We start from the raw sequence: 27,673 nt of genomic DNA, 5'->3' as shown, positions 1-27,673 counted from the left end.
CAATAATTACTCTAAATTTACTTCAACAATGTGGCTATTTCTGGTTAAAAAACGATTTCTAGATTGGTAGTTTTCTATTTGCTGGCACCCCGACTCAAGCAAGGGGGATGTGAGTTTTGACAGAGGGCGTCCACGCCCCTTGCACCTGCTCCTATGATTCACAGTGTATACGTTTTTTCTAAAACTTCCCAAACTCTTCTTTTCCATTTTTGGAAATTCCATGGCGGAAGTTTTGCTAAAATGGGCAAAGTTATTGCAAGCATGTAAGAGAGAGATGTAGCTCCCTATTTCCGTGGAAGATAGTTTTTTCCATGGCAGTTTGCACTTCTACTCGGAGGGCATATCTGCCTGTCGGGGGGCCTTGGGCGGACCCATGTTTATAAATGTACCCATGATGTGCGGTGAGTCATCACACTGGAGACGCTAATGCTAAGTGTGTGTGCGTGTGCGTGCGTGTGTGAGTGTGTGCATGCACAAGGGTTCCGACTTTCTGGCTCTGACTTTCAGTCTTTGTAGTTTATTACTTATCAGCATGACTCAAAAGCCCCTGGAGCGCTTCGCTTCCTCTCTCAATAACCTCTCCATCTCCCCCCCTCCTCCCGTAACCCCTGCCTTCCAGTCTCCAGCCCCCCGGTTCGGGGAAGGAATGACGCATGGTGTTGCACGGTCCACGTCATTTCCTTCCATTCAGAAACAATTACAACAAGAAAATTGGCGCGACAAAAAAAAACCCGGAATGAAGCGGTACAATTTGTATGACCTCTTCTGCAATAAACGGTCTCATCACACACACACACACACACACACACACCTCAACCCGCCTCCCAGGGGCCCTTTCTCATTCATTCTCTCTGGAGCCCTCCCTCTTGCTGTGACGGTACTCAAATGAGACACTGCGCCGTTGTTTCCGCTCTTGATTAGATTGGAATAACTTCCCTCTCTTTCCACTCCTTGGCTCTCAAAAGAACTCAGTGCAGTCAGACACTCAGTGCATCAAGCCTGACTCTCTCTCTCTCTCTCTCTCTCTCTCTCTCTCTCTCTCTCTCTCTCTCTCTCTCTCTCTCTCTCTCTCTCTCTCTCTCTCTCTCTCTCTCTCTCTCTCTCTCTCTCTCTCTCTCTCTCTCTCTCTCTCTCTCTCTCTCTCTCTAAACCAGGGGGTTAAAACAAGGTCAAAGCGGTTTGAATTCTGTTTCATTTACATTTTCCAAGATGCACAGTGAAAGGGACACTAAGTGTGTGCATTTCATCGACACTAAGGGGAAACAGAGGGATGAAACGTCACACACGCTCTCCAGTTTAGCCCCAACCGCCTGCGACCCGTCTACAGCCGGGTCGTCAAAACTAATGGCTCGGAGCGCGGCTTCAATATCGGCGGACACTTTATGAAGCATAAAAAAAAAAAAAAAAAAAGGGGTGTTTCACAACCCTACTCTGCACGGTGATTCCCCATCCCCCCCCCCCCCCCCCCCCCCCCCCTGGCAACAGCCTGAACTGACAAGACACCCCCACCACCACCACCAGCAGAAGCAACTCAAGCGCACCACCCATTACCAGCGGGCCCGCGGCGTCCCGATGCATCACCTCCGTGACCGTGTCCATCCATTATGCTAATCAGCGTTTCAAACATGACACTGATTGAGTAGCACCGACGTGAGCGTGGCAGCCCTGCTGGACCAGGGCCCGTTCAATGGAGCCATCGTAGCCACGACTTACCGGGGGAAGACTGCGAGAGTAAGACAACGGAGGAAAACGAAACCCAGACCCCTAAAACAACGTCATTTAGATGGAGAGTGACATGTTGGCCTGAATACTAGTGTTATGGATTGTTCCTGGTCCAAATCTCGTCTTAAATGGAAATGTAGTAATTAGTATTTCTATTAGTTAGAATACTACGCGATAAGATCTGATTCGCACATGGGAGCGCAACAGAGTTGTAATATATAAAAATATAATTGTTATATTTAATGTTGGGGACAGTGGGCAGGGGTGATTGTTTTCCCTTTGAAGGGATTATTTGGAAGGGGTCATTTAGCGTGCGACGGAGACCATTATGTCAACGAGGATTAACTCTGCTGCTGTATGTCCCACGTATGGGACAGCCGCCACCGGGAGGCGCTGAGAGAGCAAAGTAGTACTCACTCCACGTAGTAGCTGCCATACTGGGGATCTTCAATCTTCTCCCAGCCATAGGGCAGATCTGAGGGGAGGGAGAGAGAGAGAGAGAGTTTACTGAACAGCCACGATAACGATGTGTGTTGAAAGGGATCACGCTGGCAGACGCCAGCGGCACAGCTTGGAATCATGGGAGTCGTAGTTGTAGAGCTTCTCAGAGACACCACCCTTGCCTCCATGGGGTTGGGGGGAGGGGAGGGGTTTGATGAGTAAAGTGTGCTTGTGAATGCGTGTGGATTGCATAAGCGTACTGTAGCAAGAGCGCCCCATGAAGAACTGAGTGTATTTCCATGATACTATCCAGAGGGGGGGGGGTTGTAGGGCTGCCCTTTAACAGAGACATCCCACTGATGAGCTCCCTACAGGGGTTCAGTATCTAGCTGCTAGTGGTTATAGAGGGAGGGGCATTACCTGGGGTCCCGGGTAGTGGGCTGGTTTAACTGGATGCATGCATGTGGTCGGGTGTGGTGTGTGGAGGACACGGTGCTACCCACCTACAACCGGCTGATGGGCTGCCATCCTCTCCCCTCCATCGTCGCCTTTCTCAGGGGGCTTTGCCTTCTTGGCCAGCCTTGGGTCCAGCCACGTGGTGGTCTTGCTGTTGTGGCTGTGTCACAGAAAGACAGAAAGAAAGAAAGAGGGAGAGAGGGAGGGAGAGGGATTCAGTGAAGCATGATTCAGTGAGTGAGAGACAGCGATCTGAAAACACTGAACCATAAATGAGTGACTTTGCAGCAGTGTCTTTTGCACTGTGAACATCAATTGCAAACTTTGCCCAGAGGCTGTTGGCCGATTGCAAGCAGCGAGTAAAAAACTGTTTCCCTTTCATTCTTTAAAATTAAATAGGGAGCTCCTCCCGCTGTGATTGGAGATTAGGCTGTGTAGATGAAGGGGAATGAGGGAGAGAAGAAACATGGAGAGATCATAGATATCAGCAACAAGGAGCAAAGGCTGGGAGGACCCAGTATCAGAAACGTAAACAAGAGAAGAGCAGTGAAGAGGAGGGTACGTTGGGTGAGGGGAAGGTGAACGAGGAGCGTGATGGAGCCAGAGAGCTCCAGTAAGTCAGAGGGTTCTTCAGCTGGAAGAATGGCCTGTTGATGGGGTAGGGACGAGCAGTTTAATGCTGGGCAAATGCTGTCTGTGTGTCGCACCAAAAGTAAACAACAGAGGCCCGTTACGCCGATAAATGGGCCACAAAACAAACCCAAACGTCAACCTCACATCAAATAAAACGCTCAAGTGGATCCAGGACATGAAATAGCTGCGAGCCACGGTGGCTGGGTGGAGACGGTGTTAAAAAGAAACGTCATTCGTCTCAAAACCACTTTTGTTCCAAACACTGTTGCCCAGCACGAAGCCGTCTCTTGGGACTAGATTTGTAGAGGTGACCATGAAGGAATTTGGTTTAAAAGCGAGTGGGAACAACACAGAGTTTGACAACGTCAAACCGACCACAAACATTTGTGAAGACGAGAGGTGAAAAGGCAGGGGAGCTCCAACGCAAACAGGCGAAAATAAGCGTTTGTTCTCACCACAGAGGACAGGCCAAGGTTGGCGGGGCTTCATCATCGTCCCACCACAAAAGGCTCCGGCGAGGCTCAATGTGTATTGTGTTTAGCAAGATAATAGTCAAACAAATCAGTCACACGGCAGACTAGCTCCGATCTGCGGGAAAACTGGTTGTTTCACTTTTCCTGTGCTCCATATTTGTCGAGAAGAATTATGTTGCTGGAGGCGGGGATCTGTGAGCGTGTAATTAGCTAACAGCAAACCCAAACTTGGCCAGCCACACTACGCTCTTCCTGGTGGGGAAGACAGGCTTAAAACAGGGAACAGAAAGTAATAAGCCTGGAGGGACTACTCACTCGATGAAGTAGACCATGCCGGTCTCTGTGTAGGCCATTTCCATGTTCTTGGGCAGGGGGTCCTGGCTCTCGTCCCGGGACAGGGCGGCCCAGGCCTGTGGGTCCATGGCCGCGGCCGACTGGCTGTAGCTGGGCACCGACTTCCTCCACTCGGACGCATCGGGGTCCGGGTGGTCTGCGGGCGACGGGCACAGGATGAAGGCGGCCGGGAGGGACACGGAGAAGGGGCGTGGTCGGGAGCAGAGGTGCGGGAGGTGGAAGAAGGACAGGGAGACAGGAGGTGAGTGCGTGTAGCCATTGATGCTGTGATGCATGGCTCCCCTGCTTCTCCCTGCTGCTGTATACACCACTACTGCTGCTAGGGCTGGAGTATACGCTGTCACTACACTTCACAGAAGAGAGGGACAGTGACACACACAGAGAGAGAGAGAGAGAGAGAGAGAGAGAGAGAGAGAGAGAGAGAGAGAGAGAGAGAGAGAGACGAGAGAACGAGAGAACGAGAGAACGAGAGAACGAGAGAGAGAGAGAGAGAGAGAGAGAGAGAGAGAGAGAGAGAGAGAGAGAGAGAACGAGAGAGAGAGAGAACGAGAGAGAGAGACACACACACACATAGGATTTGAATGTCAGCAGTGATGATCCGGGAAGAGCCTCCAAGGCGAGAGTGGAGTTGAGCAACCCTTAGTGCCTGGCCTGCAGCGCCACGCGCCAAACGTGTTATAATCACAGGGGTTTGTTTGCATGCCATGTGCGCACGTGTGTGCGTGTGCACATGCTTGTGAATACATGTATGCTTGCACGGTTGCCTGTGTGTATTGATATATTTTTCTCTTTTTGAACAACTATTTATGCATGCATATTTATGCATCATAAAGGCTTGTCAGTCTTTATGAGTTTATCTGTGTCTTCATTCTCTGCCTCCTTACATAGAACAATGCCTCAGTTTGGTTGCGGCGCGAGTGAGGTAGAATCACCGGAGAGTGAATGTGGGCAGGTATGTGCTCCGAGAACAACCACATGACAAGACAAAAAATATAGTATAAAGTAAAACAACCAAAAAGTACCAACCACAAGAAAGACTTAGCACTCCCCTCATTAAGCAGACATCCTCTGTAGGTCTGTGTAATGTGTGTGGCGTCGTTCACACCCACATTGTTTACGAGAAAAACCTCTTCATGGCGTGACCATCAGCCGTACACACATTCTTGCACCTCCTACTGCGGTAGCCGCCTCCTGCTGGGCCCTTTGGTCATGCATCACTACCCCCCCCCCCCCCCGTCCTCTTGACAAACCTTAACCGACGCAGTATCGTTGGCTAGAGCCCTCTAAGTTGAGCAATACAAAGGGCTACGTCGTTCTGCACGTGGTGTTGACCTGCCATGGCTCGGGTCTGCTCCCTTCCTTGTTTGCGTTTGCCTAAGGCCTGAAGAGATGTCACATCGATCATCTCCCTCGTGCACCGTCTCTCAATCTAGCTCAATCCCCAGCATACACGGTTATAGAGCAGCTCTATCTCCTACGTAGTAGTAGTATTCAATAGGGATTTGGTTCGATGTCCTACGCACATTATGGATCAAAACAACAGGGATCAACCGAGATGGTTGTGTGACAGAGGAATCTTCTCGCCTGCTCTAAGTATTATCACAATACATTAAGAAGAAACTTGGCGGTAAAAACATCCCAAAAGTAGTTCCTCACACTGTGCATTGACCTAGAGAGGCGATGTTTGGTGTGACACGGGTGCGGCTGTCAACCGTATTTTCATGAGATGAGCTGATGAGAGCTGAGGATCGCACGCGGGAGACCAGACGTGCTGCAGACGGATCTGCACTCGTGGAGGGGCATGGTGGAGCTGGGAGTGACAGCAGGCATCCTGACTGACAGACGGCTCGCTAGGACGACTCATCGGGCCGAACAAATCATGGTAACGATGGAGCAGCGGCCGATACACCGCTCTGGAGCTGCGTTTGGTCTTCAAATGTATAAGAAGTGACTTAGACACATGGAATTTTGATAGAATGTTAGTCACCCAACGGGGCAACCAGCTTTCTTTGTAAATGCTTAATTGCATATTTCATTTTAGAATTGCATTTAGATTTGATTTATTGATCAAAATAATTCAACTGTGGCAAATTCAGAGTGCCAAATCGTGGGCACGCTGTAATTCTAAACTGATTGGCTTAAGGGCTGATTATGGGTCCATGTCGACGCCGCGCAATGACCAGGCAGACGCTTTGATGCAGTCGCGAACCTGTTTTGGTTCTGCCTCGGGTTGTAGTGAGCGGACCAATCGCAGCCCTTGCTGCTGCGTTGCCTCGACGCAAGGTTACAATTCTTGGGAGCAGCACGTCAGGCCCTTGCGGTGGACGCAAGGAGGGTCCGCAAGGACGTAATGGGTTTCTAAACCCCCTTGCATTGTGTCGACGTGGAACCATAATCAGCCCTAAAGACATCATATGCTGGGTCACAATTCGCTGTGACGCCATTGGCTGTGACGCCACAGGTTGTGACGCCACTGGCTGTGACGCCACTGGCTGAGACGCCATTGGCTGTGAAACCATTGGCTGTGATGCCACAGACTGTGACGCCATTGGCTGTGACACCATTTGCTAAGACACCATTGGCTGAGACACCATTGGCTGTGACACCGTTGGCTGGAACACCATTGGTTGTGACGCCACTGGCTGTGACACTGTTGGCTGAGAGACCATTGATTGTGACACCATTGGCTGAGAGACCATTGATTGTGACACCATTGGCTGAGAGACCATTGATTGTGACACCATTGGCTGTGAGACCATTGATTATGATACCATTGGCTGTGAGACCATTGATTGTGACACCATTGGCTGTGAGACCATTGATTGTGACACCATTGGCTGTGAGACCATTGACTGTGACACCATTGGCTTGGACACAAGGCCTCTAAAGTTTTTTGACTTTGTTTTTTATGCAGTTGGTTAGTCAGGATTACCTTTTGGGAACACAAAACAAGGACAAAACAAATCTATCTCTGACCAGAGGGACCCGCCACTGATCACGGCTGGACTATGACTGCTGTGATTTGCTCCTGACCTCTGATGCAGAACAGCTAATCCCTAGGAGGTTTGGCGGGATGAAATAGCCGCGGCGAAAATAGGGGACATTTTGTGGAGAGAGAGACAAGCGGGGCGTGCTTTGCATTCTGGGAAGATTAGCGGGCTTATCAGTGAATGTGTGTCTGCACCCTGTAATCCGAAACTTTAGGAAAGAGCCGCAAAGATTCCACAACCGTACATATTACATTCAAACTAATACCAAAGCCTAATAAACATACAATTAAATAGGATCAGGGTCAGCATGTTATCGTAACTCAACCGAATCCCATTAAAGCGACATGTGCATGAACTTTGCAAATTACACATTGTACACAAACACAAATTCCTTTGGACACAAAACACCTTTTCCTTAAAATAAACCACACCTATTGATTGCCATCCAATCAAATTAGTGCAACTAGGTAGAAGACAGGGATGTGTTCTATAGATGCTAATACAGACCCCTGGTTGCCTGGGGACAGCAGCTAACCTGAATTTGAATTTGAATTTAATGAGTCTTGTTGGCCTTAGCCTGTTTGAAAATAAAAAACCTTCATAAAAAAACGAATTTCGATTTAAAGTGAAGGTAAAATGGCCACGATATGGCTCGAAATATGCTGGATACATATCGAAAAATCTTGATAATCTCTATCGTTCCTTGCTTTTGTCACCTTAAGCCCTGAAGTAAAACACTAGGCTTTTCAAAATAAAAGCACAGTGAACAGTGGTGTGTCGCCCTCACCGTTCACGCCGTTGACCAGGGCCGGCCGCTGCTGCTCCTCTTCCTCCTCCTCCTCCGGCGCGGCGCTGTCCTTGCGGTCCATCTTGCTGACCGAGGGGGTCCGCTTGCGCTGCACCTCGGTGTCAAACTCCTCGTCGAAAAGCACCTGGTCCACTGGGTCGGGCTGCACGGGGCTGGGCTCGGCGGGGGGTTTGGGCGTCCCGTAGTAGTTCCCTGGGTGCCGACCGGGGACAAGCTCAGTTTAGACTCGGAGGAACAGGCACCGAATAGGGGGATGGGCACCAGCTACTAGTCACACCCGAATAATACAAGAATTGCGGCGACTAGACTAAGTATTTTTGTGGTGGCCACCTTCTGTATGTAAAACTGAATATCGACAGAGACATTAGAATTTAGGAAACACACACAGACATCGTTGGACTTGGTCCCACGGGCACAAAAACATGAGTCCACATCGGAAAGTCAGACTATGGCCAACTATGTAAAACAGAATATCGACAGAGATATTAGAATTTAGGAAAACACACACAGACAACGTCGGACTTAGTCCCTCGGGCACGCAAACATGCGTCCACATTGGAAAGTCAGAGGACGGCATTAGCAGGCCAAAATCAATGGAGAGGACGACAAGGGGAGCTTGAAGTGACGGTGCATTCAGCGGAAAAGGCCAACGCCCCAAATTGAACGGGGAGATTTACAGCGCGTGATCCCAAATGAACGGTTGAATCCAGGCGTAATGCCAAGCCATGGACCAGAACCCCTGAGTTATTCCTCTAGGTCCGACCGCTTGCCTTTACGGTCATCTGGGTGCCCTACAGACGGCAGACAGCACCCCATCCTGAGAAAATTTGTGGTTTAGTGAATGCTTGTCTTCCAGTGTGTGTGTGCGTGTGTGCATCTGTTCTTTGTGAGTTGACTTTCAAGTGAAGAAACCTTTCAGCAAGAGAATTACAGGTTTGCATATTGACTCGACTCCTGTATAGCTGCATTCTGTGCATAATGGTTTTGAGAGAGATATGGTGTGTGTGTCTGTGTGTGTGTCTGTGTGTTTGTGTGTGTGTGTGCGCTAAAGGTTGCAATGAAACTTTCTTTCTTTCAAGAGAAAGAGAGAAAGATGACCCTGTTCACGATGACCCCTTCTCTCTAACTGAGATACTGAGAGCCAACACGTTGAATGAAAAGAACATCGATCCACTGCGTCGGTTTGTTTGGTTGTTGTTATTTTCTCTCTCTCTCCCTCTCCTTTAATGGTAAAGCATCAAACCACTGGTGTGTTTGTGCGAGGCTGCTAAGTGTTAAAGACAGAGCTGAATCCTAATAGGAAAACATCATTTCTACTGCCTTTCTGCACATCAGGGGGAAGGCGCTGGTGCTGAGACGTACTCTGCACCGACGGTGCGAGGCAAAGAGATGCAGCATAGAAGCACGTAGAGAGAGTACTGAAGGGAGGCAGCTGGGAGAGATTGAGAGAGCGACCAAGAGAGAGAGGAAGTGCAATGAATATTTGCAAGAAGCTTAATGCGCTCCATTGAAATTTAAATACATAATGCGTATGCTTGGCACACACAATGTATAATACCTCAGACATTCTGCGTTCAGTGGAAATGTCATTTGTTCACTTGATTAAGCTGATTCCATTTCATTTTCATTATGACTGGATAGAATTTCTACTATGAGCAACATTGCGATTCATTTTGCGGCGTCTTTTTAGAGAATATCAACGTTTACTGCTCAGCTAGAAAATTAAAAAAACAGAGAGAAATAGAAAGAATCCCAGACGACACGATGACTCCAATGTTTAACAATGACTTTGAGATAACTGGTAACTCCCAAAAAACAACTCTAATCTAGACTCTCTGCTGTGGGTCAGAGCTCTGCAGAAACAAAACATACTCCATTCCTTTGATTTGTACAATAAACCGTTCTAATCCCCCACAGGCCCACAGTATTAGCATCTGGTCCAAAAAGACTGCACTCCGCTTCCAATGCACAATTAATTCGTGAGCTTAATGAAAGGACGGTGAATCAGGAGAAGGTGAATTAGAGCTGGGTAATTGCTTCGCGCTCCGGCCTCTGTGGAGGAGAAGGTGGACCGGACAGGGAGTTTAGCCTAAAGTGAGCCATGGGCTGTGTGACTGAGCTGAGCACCAGGCTGCTGTATCACAAAGGCCCCTGATGGGTAGCACTGTAATTACATTGATGAGACAACGATTTTCTGATGCGTCTGTTTTTGGATGACAGCTTCTAGCTTTCAAATGTGATCGGTTAGAAGCGGAAACATGTGGAATATATCTATTGTCTGCGCTTTCATGGTTACTTTACACACTTTGCTGTAAGTGCATTTTGAATGTTGTACAGAGAGACCCTGAGAGCAGAGAAGAACAGACTTGTGTCCTGTAGTACACAGCTCCTTGGAAGAAAGACAATGCTGCACTAGACCCTGATAATGGTACAATTCATCCTCTCAGCCAACTGTGTTGCATATCTCACACACACACACACACACACACACACACACACACACACACACACACACACACACACACACACACACACACACACACACACACACACACACACACACACACACACACACACACACACACACACACACACACACACCTTTTATTACTGGGCAAGATAGTGTTCCTGAATCAATCAGAACTGCATTTGAATCAATTTTGATATGGACTCAATCAGCGAGGAGATACCTGATTGGTTGCCCTTACGTACAACACCTTTAAGGGCTTCACCATCCAAAAACAACCTGGCAATGCATTAGCACTTCTCTAAAGACAGCTTGAACACACCGGTGGCCTGAGAAGCAAGACAGACAGGGTGGTCTCCCCAAGGACATTTAAAGTCAAGGAAATCCCAATCCTAGGCAGCCACCCACTGCTGTCATGTATAATTCAGCAGCAGTCCCAAGATATTTTGTGGTCGTGAATTTGCAAAGCTGTTTGAGAGGTGGGGGAGGGTCATTTCTGTAGCAGTGGATGAGGATTTCAGCAGCGGGTTTTGTACACTTTTGTACAAAGTGTCTTACTACAGTGGCCAGTCTGCACGGCGTTGATTCAAAACCTAAACAGACCCTTTTATACAGTTTACTACTTTGTGAAAGAAAGTGAAACTCTGCGTTGACCCAGATTTGAGCTTGTCTGTCTTCAGACTTTAGATCCAAAGTCTGACGTGCAAGACTAGCGTAGCCGCGTTCAACACAACAACAACGAGCACACATGGATTCCTTCAAATCAATACTTGATGAGTCCCGTCTGCGAGTGAGAACGTCAGATACCACGCCGCGGTGTCCCACGGGCGCTTTTGATAAATTTTTCGTCATGCGCGATGTAACATTCACACATGGCTGATGAAACGTATTACTCAGTGAATAACCATCACAATAGGGAGACTCTTGGAACAAAAAGCGCTTGACGCGTGGGATACACAGTCGCCCGCTATCCGTCTCTGCCAGCCTGGCTCCCACCCTTTGTCACACGCCCAACTGCTGGCACCGCAACAAGTGCAGACGGATGGCCGGGCAGATGTAGCAAACGAGTAAGCGAGCCAGGAAGACGGAGAGAGAGCCAGGGAGACAGAGAGGGAGCGAGCGAGCGAGAGAGCCAGGAAGACGGAGAGGGAGAGAGAAAGAGAGAGAAGACTGTGCTGATCATTTGTCTGACAGAAGTGACATCGAGCCATTTGAAAGGGAGATGCGATCCATCATCTATAAAGGTTTTCTATTGCGTGGGCTTGGCGTTTAAACACTATATTTTCTCCGTTCTCAGGTGTTTCTTTGAGGGGTTTTTCTCTGGGTGATTGACGTGTCGAGTAGCAAAAAAGTCCAACTATAATAAAATAAGTAGGCCTGAACCCTAATGACTGTCTCTCAAATTGATTATTGGACCTCATTTATTCATCATCGCACAAATAATTGTGTGTTCCGTCTGTCTGAAACAAACCAAAAATATTGAATGTCTCTTAAACGAATCAATCTAATTTAACGACCCGCTGTAATATAAAACTAAATACAATCAGCGTGTGTGTTGTTGTGTGTTGTCGGAATCACATCGCCACAAACAGATTGAAGTTCTTTGGAAAGCTTGATTCGTTAATATCTTTTTGTTAAAATAAATATATAACCATAACCCTAATTAAAAAGAATGTCATTTTTACCATTTATTAATATATCCTCCCAAATTTCCATCAAAACAATGTCGGCCTTTCCTTTTCCTCCTGTCTGGGGCATAATATCTAGTTTACTTGTTCGGCCCATTAGGCTCACCCATCGCGTGACCCATCATTCTGATCCTAACTGACAATGTGACTTGACAAATATACAGATACATCTTCCAAATTCCAGACGAAGCCTGAAATTGAACGTTCGTCTAATGTTTAAATTAGCCATGTGCTTATTTTTTTTCAGTGATCAAAGAAATGTCTTAGCATACCACTTGCAAATAAAATAAAAATACGATAGAAGCACACCACAACGTGCGCCGATTTCTGTGTGCGTCTTTCCACTTAAGAGTTTGTGATTTTGTTTTTGTTTCCATCTGCAGTGCAGACAACAGCTGCTGGTACATTGTATCTTAGACACACATTTCTTGACAGAAACCCTACAGCTCCGAACACACACACACACCCACACCCACACCCACACCCACACACACACACACACACACGAGAGTCAAGTCAATATACAAACCTGTAATTCTATAGCTGAATGGTTTCTGCACTTTTGCTGCGGAGAAAACAAACACCGGCTGATGTCTTGGAGAACACCAGAAAAAATCACAGGCTTCAAGAGCTCTGTGCTGCATCTTGTGCCCATCTATCAGTGAGTGAGTGAGTGAGTGAGTGAGTGAGAGAGTGAGTGTTTACATTAGTGATAGGATATTCTTAGTGGCAATTCAACTTTATATCCAGTCTGTTACAATGATCTTTCTCTCCTATCAACGCTAGATCCTTTGAATGTCAGCCCCCTCTATCTTGCCATTGTTCTATTCCAACTTTAAGAGCCCTTTCAATCAATTGCGACCTAGGTAGCTAGCTAAGCTTTTTCTTTCTTTAAATCTTCTGCTGTATCCTTTGCTGTAACAAGTTATTTCATGTTTTTCTAATTACTTACATCAAGCTTTTATTGTCCCCTAAGGGCAATTTGGTTTTCAGCAAGACATCAAAAGACAACATAGGACAAAAAGTGTAACGGTGTTTCATGCTGCAACCAACTTTGAAATGCATTGCTTTCTAAATGTGCTATTCAAATAAAAAATGTAAATGTTTGACACCCGGACTCGCTTGTAATGCAGTCAGTGTGAATTGTGATGCACGCTGACTGTGTGCATCGCAAGTGATGAATGATAAAGAAAAAAGACCCGACAATTTTGCCTGCATTATGCTTGGTTAAATATCCATCTAATCTGTCTCTGAATAACATTCTACTATTTCTAAAGAGACTTGCACATAAAGAAAATGAAAAGACAGATCTGTGAAACGCTCCCGGACCGCCTCTAGAGGTTCAGAGAAGTGTACGTGTGTGTCTTAGTGACGGATTAAAACTATGAAACTACAAGATCAGGCTGATCTGGTTCACAGGTCTGGGGGATTAGTCACGGCTAACAGCCTAGCTTTGAGTTCAGAAGCTACCAGCCGGAAACGCTCTTCGTTATACTGCTATACCACTTAAAACACTGTTCAGGATCTGCATTATTAAACTCACACATGAACTTCACATTCAATTTTTCTCATCATCTCTTCCGCTATGTGTGTGTGCATGTGTGGGCGGATGTGTGTATGCGCAGGCTTGTGTCCATTTATGTGCGTGTGTGTGCTTTTGTTCATGCGTGTGTGCGTGTGTATTCTTGCTTCCATGTGTGTGTGTGTGTGTGTGTGTGTGTGTGTGTGTGTGTGTGTGTGTGTGTGTGTGTGTGTGTGTGTGTGTGTGTGTGTGTGTGTGTGTTCTTGGTTCCATGTGTTCGTGTCCATGCGTTTGTGTGCTTGCCTGTGTGTGTGTGATTCCGTTCATGCGTGTGTGTGTGTGTGCGTGTTTCTGTCCATGCGTGTGTGTGGTTTGTGCGTGTGTTTGAGTGCCTGCGTGCTTGTGTGGTTGAGTGCTAGCATGTCAGTGAGGGTATGTTTGTCCTCACAACGTTTCCCTCCTCAGTGCCGCAGTGGGGGCCGTGTGGAGGTCATGGGGGCGGGCCCCTGAAGCGATTGGCCCCGGGGAGCCTCTGCAGGCTGAGCCACTGGAGGTCCATTAGGCAGGGCGGGGCCCGGGCCGACCTCCACGCATCCATCATTTATACGGCGGCGGGGTGCTCTCTCTCCGGCTGGGGGGGCCACCGTCTGCCGGGGGGCTGATCTAGGGGCCAGGTGAGGTGCTCCGCCTCGCTGCCGGGGCTGACCTGCTTCTTTCTGCTAAAATAGCCTCGCAGTCACCTGGGGATACGCCGCGCTCCCGCTGCTCCAACACAGCGCCACTACGCATAACCAGCGACGGTGACCTGGTTTGGTGCTTTGTGTATGTGTATGTGTGGACTGCCATCGCCGCGTGACCCAATAAACAGCGATAGGCAACAGGCTTGACTGGGGGGGAGTTGGGGGGCATTCATCCCGGCCCAAGTCTTCCCCAGAGGCAGAGTGTAATGGAGTGGGACAGAGCAAGAGTATACAGACAAACATCGATGCTTCTTCCAACGGCGTTCAGCGCTGCCCTATTTTTAGGAAGTATGCCATTATGCTACGCTGCCCGGCCTTTGCGTAGGCTTTTTTTTTTTTTTTTTATCAGCTCTTTCCAGGATTTTTCTGCTACAGAGTCGATGCCCGGATGCATCTAAGGAAACGCGGTTCTGCTGGAAGGACGGGAGAAGAAACACACACACACACACACACACACACACACAGGTGGGGGCGGGGGCCGTACCGTCATAGGTGCCGCTCTCCAGCAGCAGCCCGCTCTCCTCCAGCACCCGGAACTCGCCCACGCTGATGAAGTTGTAGTCCACGCCAGGGACCTCCCCCTCTCTGGGCTGCCGGGTGGTGCCTAATGGTGGGACACACACACACACACACACACACACACACACACACACACACACACACACACACACACACAGACAGTTAGGAGACGAGACAACCTGCACGCTGGTCACAACAGGGCAGGGTTCTGATTGAACGGCCCGGCGTTGGCTGAGCTCCGGGCCCGGGAGTCCACTCCAGGTTTAATAGCCCTCTTCCGCGGTTGATGTACACGCTGAACCCCTACTGCTGCTTTTGTTCTCTTATTGATGTCTCCACTGCTCTATTGTCATCTCATCGTTGAAGGCAGATCTGTCCTTCAGTCGCAAATAATTGTTCACCGTTTTTAAACTGGAAAAATCCCAGGGAACAGTTTCTACCTTGTCCTACAAATGTCCAGTGAATTCAATCTGGCAGCAAACCCCTTTCTGCATTAGTGATCTTCAACGATACATTAAAACAGTGGAGGACAGGGAGAAGGAAGCATTCGCAGGACAGCTCCATCACTTCAATGAATATTTGATCACATCCTTCAAGTTGATAAAAGGCCTCCTTTGTGTTCAGTGCATCGTCCTGAATAACCACAGCCAATGAATGATCAGCTGCTTAAGGGCTGTTCTATTAGGTCAGGAGTCAAGTAGAACAAGAAACGAGGAAAAACACGATAATGATCATAGCGGGAAACCTTAGACATTATTCAGATGGGCCTATGTGGCTAAATGTAAAATGCCCCCCATTGTGCTATTTAATTGTTTTGAGTTATAAAACAACTGAGTGTGGCTAATGTGTAATTTTGCAAACAATGTTACACCTACTGACGAGATGTTCAGTCATTGTAGCAACAATGTTGATGTTCAATGCTGCCAGCGTGTCTTCCCCTGATCCTGCTTTATTAAAGCAAATACTTGGCTCCATGAGGGCTCTTGCGAGAATCATCAATCAATCAAGTTTACCGTACATTAGTTTCATCCCCATAGGAACAACGAGTTAGCAAGTAAATACGCCAACGCTAGCATTGGTATGGACAATGGACACGTATTGCAGCCTCTTCTGAACAGAAGAAGAGGGAGGCAGAAGTAATTCTGTACCAATGGTATAAACACTGGCGCAGGTCAGGCAGGGTAAGTTAGGGGAGAGACTAATTGCAAGAGAATGAAGCCCAATATAAAACATTACAGCTACTAAATCTTGGAATGAAGTGTGCACCAATGTTTGACGTTTTAATTCGTTTTTTCTTCCTTTCAGAGTCAAGTGAAGAAAACCGTGCCAACTTTTTATGAAAGCAACCAGGTCAGTGTGCAAGGCAAAGTAATAATGTGGGTTATCAAAGAATGATTAGCTGGTTGGATCGGGCCACATGGGAACTAGTTTCCTGAATAAACCATCCAGTTAGTAGGTGCCTTATGAACTGCATGGATGGATCAAGCCAAGGAAGCTAGTCTTCAACCATGACCTACTGTGTGTGTGTGTGTGTGTGTGTGTGTGTGTGTGTGTGTGTGTGTGTGTGTGTGTGTGTGTATTTCCCATTGGAAGCATTGGAGACACTCGCCACTCATGTAACTCATTAACATTCGTCATTATAGTAGATTATTAAGTCTCATCTCATCTCATTTTCTTCCGCTTATCCGGGGTCGGGTCGCGGGGGGAGCAGCTCAAGCAGGGGGCCCCAGACTTCCCTTTCCCGGGCCACATTGACCAACTCTGACGGGGGGATCCCGAGGCGTTCCCAGGCCAGTGTTGAGATATAATCTCTCCACCTAGTCCTGGGTCTTCCCCGAGGTCTCCTCCCCACTGGACGTGCCTGAAACACCTCCCAAGGAAGGCGCCCAGTGGGCATCCTTACCAGATGCCCGAACCACCTCAGCTGACTCTGATTATTAGATTATTAAGTTTTGGAGACAAATGTTTCCCAGAATATTAGTTTTCCTGGCGCCGTTTGATGGCCCGGTGAAACGAGGAAGGAGTCACAGAAGCCCCTCCCCTTTGTGTTCGGAAATATGAAAAGGCCGATTGGGATTTAATTTTCGAGAAAGCTCTGCAGGAGGCGGAAATTGTCAAGTAATGCAATATCCTTTGTGCAAACCACATTACCCGGTTGGCCGTCACAGAGGTGTTGTCTGCTGCGCCCTGTGGGCTTGTTACTCCTTCCCACAAAGTCACTTCAGAATGACGTTTTGCATTACACTACTCATCGCTGACTTTAGCTGTGTGTGTGTGGCGGGGGGGGGGGGGGGCCAAAATAAGTCAGCCACGATCAGGCAATTTTCAAAAACGTGAATTACGTTTGACAAGGTTTTTTTCTACTTTATATGAGAAGAGGCGTTATCACTACGCATGGGAAATTTAGGAAGTGCCATTTAAAGTCATCCTTGAGTTAATCATCGTAGGAAATGCTAAAAAGGAATACTTTCAGGGTACTCCCCGCAAATTTACAACATCCTCCTGCTCTTTTAAGACCAGGTTTCAGATCTTCAGCACAATCTACAGCGAAGGCTGTTGCACACCAAGTTTAAAGTACTTACATCGTTACTTACATATACAGTATATACTAATTATAACTGCCTTGGGCAGTCAGACATTAAAAAAAGAAACATTGTTATGAAATGAATGTTATGCTGTCTCTCATGTAGGCATCGCTCTATTCTATACTAGGTCACATTCTCACTTAGAAATCAACTGAAAGAATAAATGCCCGGAAACCACACATCGTACCACGAGCGATTACAATTTTGGCATTAAAGAATTAAATAACAGGTTTAACCGTTTATGTAAGTCCTCTTCTCCAAGTTAAGCACCACCTCCACTACCACTGTTGAAAATACTGATATCAAATTGATAAAAAATAAACGAAGAGGAATATAAAGATCAGATTCAACAGATGAACGGGTGTAGTACAGCAACGGAGAACGGAACATTATGGAGGGAAATATGACCCCCCCCCCCCCCCCCACACACACACACACACACCCCTGTAGAAGCACCTTGAATAAAGGAAATGTTGGAATTGCTTTTTTTCTTTTTTCTAATCTATCTTAACAGGGGAGAATGGGGAAGAAAGAAACGGTGACAATCACCGGCTCAGCTTTCACAGAGGCTTGTTTAAACAGCCCCAATTCCCAGCATTCCGTTCTGTGCTTATTGTTATTTGTGTCTAATGAAATAAAAACATGTTACGACCCAGAAAAATGAAAGAAAAGCTATTACAGTTGTTGGTATTATACCAAAGTGGGTTTGTAGTTTGAGACCCAGACTGGTCCTTCGTAATGGTGGCCTCAGAAGCCCCTGAGTCAGCCAGATGTTCTGGTTTGACAGGGCGCTCTGGTGGCCCCCTGGTGGGAGATAGGCCTCAGAGAGCGCACAACCACAGACTCCAACACCACATCAAGTTCACTTCTGATGTGCGCGTGGCAGCAGAGGACAGTTCTGAAGGAATACCAAACACCCTTGCTTGAGCTGGTCCACCACCACTATCAGATCAGACTCAGAAGTGCTTTTATTATATTCTTATTGTACAAGTACACAAGAGTAAAATTCTTATGCTTGGTAACTCAACAGCCACATAGAAGCAACAATACAATACAAAGTAAATGGATAGGTAAAAATAAGTAATTATAAGTAAACGAAATAAGGAACAGAAATGTAAAGTGATGAAGTGGCAGTGGTTCCAGCCACTATCCCCATGGAAAAGATGCCTGCTTCTGTTGCGCTCCAGGGAGACATTTTCATCTCATTTAGAGATTTGGCTTAAGCACCTTGCATGCTCTGGCTAGTGTAGGATAGCATTTGTTTGGCGTTACCTAGTAGTAACCCAAAACCACCAGTAACAATGAATCCATGCAATAGCATGCATTAACCCATAGAGGGCAATTTGAGTCCATATTTACATCTCATCCATGTTTATAGATTTAGTCTAGATTTGGACAAGATCAATTCATGTCACCTTTATGTTACCCATCACTTCCATAATGAATATAAAGATTCAGGTTTTTCTTTAAAAAAAAGATTACAGATGTGATGAGAGCTTCTTCTGTGGATGTTCTGATAATCAGAAAATAGATCATATGTATTGATCAAATGAATATCAAGGTCAATGAAGGGCATAAATAAAAACAATAGTAACAATAGCAATAATAAGCCTTCAAAGTGATGGTTTGGATACAGAACAACATTTTAGTGTGTAGAGTGTCTGCTTCGGTGAAGAGGCAGCGTTCATAACAACACAAAGGAGACAAACACCAGCCACAGAGGGCATGGAGCACACTGCCGGAGGCTGTCTGGTAATGACTTGGCCAACATTAAAGAACATAAATAATAACAACAAACATAAATGTCAGGATCAAGGAAAATAGATAAAAATGGATTTTCTTCAGACGCTCGGCATACGACTACCCCACGGGACGTATGCTTTTTGATATGTAGGTTGGAAGATCCTCTGGTCAGATTGCTCCCTTAGTAATTCATCTTAAAGAAGAATAATACAAAAATGGTAAATGTCTTTTCAGGATGAGGAAAAATAAATCTGATATCTCTGCCATCTCTCCACGATTCCGACAGACCATTTCATATTCATAAAGTCGTCTATAGTTGAATCCTCTAGCGAGACGCGCTGAGCAGACCGCTCTGCAATAACAGACACTCTGAGGATCCAGAGAAGAGATCTCACTCCCCATGCAAGAGGAGGTCCATGAGGCCTCACCCTGCACAAAGGCAGAAGGAAATTAGAGACGTATTTCCACGGGGGAAAAAAACCCTGATGGGATGTTGCAAGAAGCGTTTCCAGCTGATCCGCAGGGAATGCTATCTTGTCCGACTCCAGCCTTCTTAAAGGCCCAGTGGCGTAGGGGTTATAAGCCAACTACTCATTGCCAAATTACACATATCACTGGGCTGTTATGGTTGTTTTTTTCCCCAGTACCACATCATTAGCCTTTTGGGCTCAAGGCCAGCTGCAAATCACATCTTTTGAACATACTCATGATCCTCATGGATTTAGGCGCGGCCGTACTGCTCAGCTTATTCTACTGCAAGTGTTCATTGAGAAGCCGGGGCGGTGACGTCATCGTGCTCATACTGCAAACTCGAAGGGTTCCGGTCTGGCTGAAGCGTGCAGGAACATCTGCGGGGGGGCAGCAATGGGCCTCCCTTGAAGGCTCCTCCTGAACATAATCCTATTTCCAATAACCTCTGCACGCACGCGCTTGCACACCTCGTTTTCTTTAGGGGTGTTTGCATCTGTGTAGTTTATACCCAACACACCAGGGAAAAGTCCTCGTGTGCTCAAACCTACATGGCAATAAGCTCTTTCTGATTCTGATGGCTGGAATATGAAATATAGGGTGACCTAGCTACTTTTAGCTTGTTTATCAATTTGCGGTTCTTAAAGCTTCCAATGTCAAGATTTACTGAACATATCCTTGCTTGTATGTTGTTTTATACCCTCCGCTGCTCATCTTCCTCTCTACAATGGACGTGCCTTATTCCTTTTGCCGTGCTGTCTGCCACCCCTTTTCTTCTCTCCGTCCTTACAACTCCTACAGAAGTGACAAGTATTCAAACGGTATCGTCCCAAATACACAAGCACATCTAGATGTGTTTGGAGCAAGCTGTTAGCACATTAAGAACCACTACAAGAAGGAGAAAGTGACGCTGACACTGAGAACCAATCAGGTGACACACATGGCACTGTGGAGGAGGAGCCATGTGGACGAGTGGCCGGCGAGCGAGGGATGAGCGTGCATGTGTTACTCACAGGGAATGGTGCGCAGGTACAGGTTGTCCCGGATCACCTGCTGTAGCTTGTGGTCCAGGGAGCCCTTCTGGAACTGCAGGCTGAGGTAGTGCCGCAGGTCTGTGTTCAACACCTTACCTGGAGGAGGCAGAGAGAAACAAACATCAGTCCTTGTCCAAACCCCTTCAATCCCCTGAGTAGCACATGACTCACACAGTCAGGCCACAGAGTCTCCGACTGCATCAACTCGACCACACGGGGAAGAACTCCACAGACCCAGGTAACGGCTAACGCTACGCAAAATGAAATCACAACCCCCCACCTGAAGTCGGAAAAGAAGTACGTCATGTTTTGGAAAAAATAAAAATGACCTTGAAGGGATAGCAATTTCGGCGGGACGAGGTTCTGATGTCTGGTCGGCTCGCATGGCATATTGGAACTGTCACGCCCGATGAAACATTAATAGGAGGTGCCCATTTACCAACTATCCGGATGATGTACGCATGAGGAAGTGGCGGGAGAGGGGGTGGGGAGGAGGCGGGCGGGGGGGGGGGGGGGGGGGGGGCACTGTCGCGCCGCACCCCCTGAGCAGCAGCAGCAGGGCAGGGGGCGGTGGAGTTGAGAGAGGAGGAGCGCTGCTTAGCATTCTCCTCACGGCTGCAGAGCGCCAGGGAGAGAGGGAGAGAGGGGGGACGGGGGGGGGGGACACGTCCCGGGCGTCGGTCCTGGCCGTCCTCCTCCCTGAGCCCTGAAGACTCCAGATGTTCGTGTTTTCCGAGGAAATGAGCGCAGGCCTGTTTGTCGGGGTGTGCCGCGATGTTGGTTCATTCGATCCCGTTTACCGGTCGGCGGCTGTCTGGATCCAATAACCGCCGAGACCCTGTGGTGAGCAGAGGGCCGGGCTGTGAAGCTTGTACCGCACCTCTCCCTGTGGCGCCCAAGACACACACAGTGGACGTCCTTTGTTGGTTATGTTATTCTCCGAATTCCTGAGGAGGAGTGGACGGCATCAGTGTGTTCCCTGCACTTACAGTATATACACTTGCAAATGTCTTATTCAGCGTCTAAAGATTTACATAATATACTGGAGATACAGATCCTTAAAATGCTGTTTCGGAGCCGCTAATGACTGCTCCCCCCCCCCCCCCCCCCCTGCCCCCTACGCATTCACTTGATGCTATGAACGCAGAATGGGTTCAAACTGAATACGGGAGGGTAGCCACGCGAGGAAATATATTGTCTCCACTCCAGGGCATAGGAAAAATAAAACATTATAAAGCAGAAGAGCGTTCTGCGATGAACAACACAAATCTCCCCCCTCGGGAAGTTGGACGGCCGCTTCAGTGCCATCCGTTATTGGCGCCGTTGCTTGAGGGGGGGGATATTGGCAGCCCGAGGCTGGTAAATAAAACATGGTACACAGTCGGGGAGCCAACTCCCATTTCAGTTATCATTGGAAATTACATCAAATGCTCCTTTTGCCTTCTGAGGTGACAAAACAGAGGCCCCCGAAAAGCGAGGCCGTGCCAGCTTCCGTTCCAATGACTGATTCTGACGGTTATCTGTTGCCAACTGGGAAAACAGCCGTCGATGTGGGTCACGGGAGAGAAGGGGGGGGAGGAGGGTGGGGGGAGGGGGCGGCATTGGCTTAAAAAAACACTGGGTTCGCTCGGCAAGCGAGCGGTGGTCCTGGTGAACGCAGGGGAATGTTTCCTTCCCATTATGTAACAGTGGGGATGGTTTGCTGGCTCGGTGAGTGCCTGAAATGCAGGACGAGGAAACGGAAGCCTCCCCTTTACCACACTGTGCAACTCGTAAACCACAGGGCTCATGGTACAACCGGTAAACCACAGGGCTCTTGGTGGTGCCCGTGAACCACAGCCGCTCACTGCGGTTCCCGCTTCCCAGAAGCTGTGAGACATGAAGATCCGAACATAACAACACACCAGCAGCCTTCCCATGTTCAAGGATGTCGGAGGGGGTGGGAATATCGCTCCAGCTCCATGTATCCCCCCCCCCCCCACCGCCTCCTTCTGGAAGGTTCAGCAGGGGTTCAACCAAGCACAATAGATGATACTAATTGTCATCACACGTTCCCTGTAAACATGCGAATTCTCACACACACACACACACACACACACACACACACATACGCACACACACACACACACACACGGTACATCCTTTGTGTTGCCTGCCTGTCAGAAAGCATTAGTGCTCTCCATCATAACCATAGGTAAAAAAAAACCTGAAGAAAAGAGCGAGAAAGCGAAAGGGAGAGAGTGAGTGGAGTGGAGATAGTGTGTGTGTGTGTGTGTGTGTGTGTGTGTGTGTGTGTGTGTGTGTGTGTGTGTGTGTGTGTGTGTGTCTCTCTGAGGAGGGGGGGCAGTGAATCAGCAGCCTGCCGGCCTGGTAGAGCCGGGGCCATGCGGGACACAATGGAAGCCTTTGTGCTTCATCATGTGGTCATTACAGAGATGCTCTCATACGAGGGGGGGGGGGGGGGGCTGAGCATGGGAACCCATGGGGAACTCAGCACGACCCCCCCCCCACCCCCCCACCCCCTCTATTCCACATTTATCTCTACACACCCCGTGCATCCCCAAACTATTGTCTCTTGTCACATTCCTCCACTCTCTCACACCCTCTCTCTTATTCTCAGGTTAGCATCTTGTGAAAGAGTGCATACGCATGGGCGCGCACACACACACACACACACACACACAAGGCCCCCATCCAGGTTTATGTTTACCGCTATGATTGGTTATATATCAGCCGCTACCCTCACACACCTGTGAGATTATGTGTATGTACTGACACACTGCACCAAGACAAAAGATGCATAGAAACACATATACCGGGCCCACACACACACAGAAACAAGCTCACACACACACACACACACACACACACACACACACACACACACACACACACACACACACACACACACAGATGTGCAAAGACACGCCCACACCCACCCAAACACACACAGAGTTAGTGAAGACAGGTGTAGCTACCCATCACGTCGTTCAGGAGAGCATTAATTCAGTTGAGCTCTTCTGGCAGCAGAGCATGGGAAAACTATGTGGAACACAGCTCTTTTCTAGTGCTCAGCCTGCCATCTGCCATTGTCTGTACGTCTCACACTATTTAAAAGCTTTAGAAGATTGTGAGACCACACATGGGACCCTTCTTGACACAGCACTTCTTAGGCAGCACAACTTTTCAAAGCATTCCAAATGTTTTGAATACAGAAAGATGAAAGTACATCACTTTTCTTATTATTTACCACGTCAGCAGTTTCCGCTCTCATATTTCCCACACGCAAAAACACAATCTTTTATTTTCATTACAATCTATTCACACTTACTTTCGTTCATGAAAATTATAAAGCCGCTGGGGTGGATTGAGGTAATTAGTAAGCACAGTGTGCACGAGGTACTCAATCTATTACCTATCACACCCTGAACAATCAGCACAAAGATACTCGTAGAGATAGATAGAGCCTGTGAAAGAAAGAAACGAGAAAACAGAGAATTCACTTTTAATGGCCAGGCAAATTAAGTAGAAGCAAACTGTTCCAAAACAACTGAATTTGTTCACTTTTACTCCTATGCCAAATCCCATGATGCACTGGATTCTGCGCCTCGGTGCTCTGCTCTATTAAGCTACAGGCTATTTTGGACGCCCGGTAAACAGAAACGCTCCACAATCAGGTGGCTCTCCCAAATAGATGCTGGAAAAAGTGAGGGACATTTGGGGCCGGGGTGTCAGTGGGTGTCTAATGATGCCATTCTGTGAGGGCCGGACAGCCCTCGCAGTGGAGAGCTTGTGGCTAATTAGCACCTCATTAGGTACATTTGGCAACTCTGGCCAGCACAATGTCCTTCCGCATCCCCTGGCAGACAGACAGACGGGCTGACTGACTGACTGGCGGACTGTCATTAGGGCTTATTGGCAACTTTGATTAAATGCTGAAGGTAGACCAAGACAGGGAGCTTTGGAGATTCTGGTGGCAAATGTAAATGCAACTGGAATCTTTCTGTATCTTCAAAAGCAGTGGTCCAAAAACCCTGGCTAACCCTTTATAAAGTCTGAATTACACACCACTCGTCTAGCCTCTAACAATAGCCATTCCAAGACTCCATGGAAGATTCCCTGTGTGGTTTCTGTGTAAGCTGCCGTTTCAGTTAATAGCGGAAATTGGTCAGTCAAATGGCAACTGCGGGAAGGAAATTATCTGTATCTGAGGAGAGCCAGATACCATAAGGATTAATTGTGAATGGGGCTAGTATTTGAGATGAAAAATTGTACAATAGCAGCCATTTTCTCTGCCCAGGTTGGCTTCATTCAAGTTGAAATACAATTGATCTACTACCTGTCATCCATCAAGTGGTCCGTCTTGACAAGGTGTCTTGGACATAAAACGTTTCTCGCTTAGGTTGGGGACCTTTTAGATTTTTGTAATTTATTGGCACGCTTTTATCTGATATGCAACACATACTATGGGTTTTTGTTGATGAACTATAGTATATGAAGAAACTTGTTTTAGGGATCACTTTAATGACCAAACTCATTTGCAATAAAGTCATCAGTGACGGCACATCATATTTTTTCTGCAATTGCTGACGTGGAGGGGAGGAGAAAGACAACACTTGCCATGGGACAAAAGCTGGATCCGCTCATTTCCATTGTATAATGAGAAGAGGAATTGGTTTTGTTAAGATGTGCATTCAGGCTTAATGTCGCAGGCCTCTTTTTATAGGCAGAGTCATAATCATCAGCCCGCTTGACACTAGTCACAGATGGCGTCCCAGAGTAGTCAGCATCCAGAAATATACTCTCGGCCTCTGATGGCTTTGCGTACTAAATGCTGGCCGACTCCACTATGGAGCCATTAGGCCCATCTGCATGATTAAAGTCTGAGCGTTTCAGTGCTATCTGTGCTATCTTAGCTGAGTAAATGCTGCACTTTTAAAAAATGCAAATAACTGTTGTAGGTATGGAGACAATAAAGTATGTGTAAAGCATGCCTGAAGAATGTGTATAGCCTGTAAAATATTCTGTATACTGCTTCTGTTGAAAGACAGAAGGATGTGAGCTAATTTCCGCACAGAGATGTAACCACACATTTCCATTTTCCTATCGCGTTCCATTCCTAATCCTATTGTCCCCTTTTGTGGGAGACATTGTTCAATAGAGTCTTTTCTGTAGAAAAGAGACAAAGCTTCCGTCTTGTCTGTACCTTTGGGAATGCTTAAATTCGGTCAGGGCGAGGAAAAAAAGTAAAAGAACAGTCAGAGAGCCACTAGGGTCCAGCAGTAAGGAGCAGGAACCGTCAGCACTCTAGTTCGGTTCATGTACGGTGGTGTGGCCTGACACTGTGTGACATGGACCGGATCTGGAGCTACATGGACCGGACCTGGTGCTACATGGACCGGACCTGGTGTCACATGGACCGGACCTGGTGCTACATGGACCGGACCTGGTGCTACATGGACCGGACCTGGTCCTACATGGACCGAACTGTCCATGCCCAGGGTCCAGACTACCTGCACCCTTATTCCCCCTTCAACCCCTCAGGTCCTGGGGAGCTCGAATGGGCCATAGACACGCATCTGCCACTAACACTTGCAGGCCTACCAGTTAAGAGTGGTGCCACATGAGAAGAGTAGTGAGAGTACCATCCTAACAGCCATTTGAATGTCACGTCTGAAAGCCTGCGATGTTGTGGTAGCCTGGGCTGAAGGTAGGATGGCCTTCCCTGGAACAGTTTGCGGGGCATTGGAAGGGAAGAAAAAAATTAAAAGAACGGCAACAAAAAACAAGGCAGACATGACGGAGGGGTCTGGAAGAGAGAGTCATACTTCTCAGCAGGGGGGATGATAACAAACACAACTTTGGCTCAGTGTTTTCTTTGGTTTCGATTTTTTTCTTTTTATACAAGCTGATTCACTTCAATCACCAGATCCAATGCCCAAGACAGCCCCAGAGCACTCTATAATGCATGGCTCAAACAGCCAAGTTAACCTCCCTTGTGAAGCACAGCCTGGGCCAGACGAAAGGGCTACATAAATAAGTCAACAGAAGGAGGAGGCAGCACACAGGTGGAAGGCCACGCAGTCGTCTGTGTGTGTGAGTGTGGAATAAACGTGCAGTGTGTTTGTGCGCGTGTGGTGATTCGGGCGGACATCATTGTGAGTTTGAGAGGCTCCTGCTGCACTCATCATCAAAAGGCTGTGCTGCTGCTGCGCGCACGCGCATGCGCGTGCGTGCGTGCGTGCGTGCGTGTGTGTGTGTACAGAAGCACAACAAACAAAGAGGCACAATCAAAGCCAAAAATAAAAGGACATGCAGACCCACATGGAATTTAACCGCTGTTGTAACACATGTATGACGCCTGCTGCACAAGTGCACAATCCCTGCCTGCACTCAAAACGACCAGGGCAGAGCGACTGAGCGAGACGGAGAGATGGGGAGTTGATCAGCGACCAGCGGTGTTTCTACCGGTCTCTATTATGCACTGCCAGGGAGATCTTTCCTTCCTGTTCTAGGGTTTTGAGGGAAAGTAGGGAACGAGAGAGAGAGGCGGCAATCAGACAAGACGGCAACACTCAACATGGCCAGCGAGGAACTGTGTGTGTGTGTGTGTGTGTGTGTGTGTGTGTGTGTGTGTGTGTGTGTGTGTGTGTGTGTGTGTGTGTGTGTGTGTGTGTGTGTGTGTGTGTGTGTGTGTGTGTGTGTCTCCGTACGCAGACTCAATTTCTATCTCTTCTGTGGCTTTTGTGTTTGACAGCAATAGCGTGGCTACAGTGTCTCTCTTGTGGATGAGAGATTAGCGAGTTGCCTAATCACCATGTTAACATGCAACGAGGAGCGAGAGGAGCCTTCTGGAGACGGGGAAGTGAAATCCAGCCCGCGTGTTACTTCTGAGAGAGGGGGGGAGTGGGGATGGGGTGCTCTACCATCAACGAAAAAATACATGCCTGATCATAAGGTTTCTTCCATGTTAACCCCCCACTGGCAACACAGCCATGGTATAGCCAGCATGAAAAACAGGCCAGGCAAG

The 27,673-nt window shown here is 47.7% G+C and overlaps 1 protein-coding gene across 1 annotated transcript in view; it reads right to left on the bottom strand.

The window, feature by feature from the left end:
* The window catches only part of magi3a (membrane associated guanylate kinase, WW and PDZ domain containing 3a), a 92,199-nt gene that overhangs the window by 17,257 nt on the left and 47,269 nt on the right, over nt 1–27,673 (bottom strand). Inside the window, 7 exon segments of the mRNA XM_060055333.1 lie at nt 1,647–1,723; nt 2,140–2,199; nt 2,702–2,779; nt 4,041–4,215; nt 7,857–8,069; nt 14,779–14,898; nt 20,623–20,739. Coding sequence (XP_059911316.1) covers nt 1,647–1,723; nt 2,140–2,199; nt 2,702–2,779; nt 4,041–4,215; nt 7,857–8,069; nt 14,779–14,898; nt 20,623–20,739 — 840 coding nt within the window.

This window comes from Gadus macrocephalus, chromosome 1 (genome assembly GCF_031168955.1).
Source record: "Gadus macrocephalus chromosome 1, ASM3116895v1".
In the NCBI taxonomy this organism is placed as follows: Eukaryota; Metazoa; Chordata; class Actinopteri; order Gadiformes; family Gadidae; genus Gadus; species Gadus macrocephalus.
Note: the sequence above shows the minus strand (reverse complement) of the source record. Positions and strands in the feature narration are given on the sequence as shown.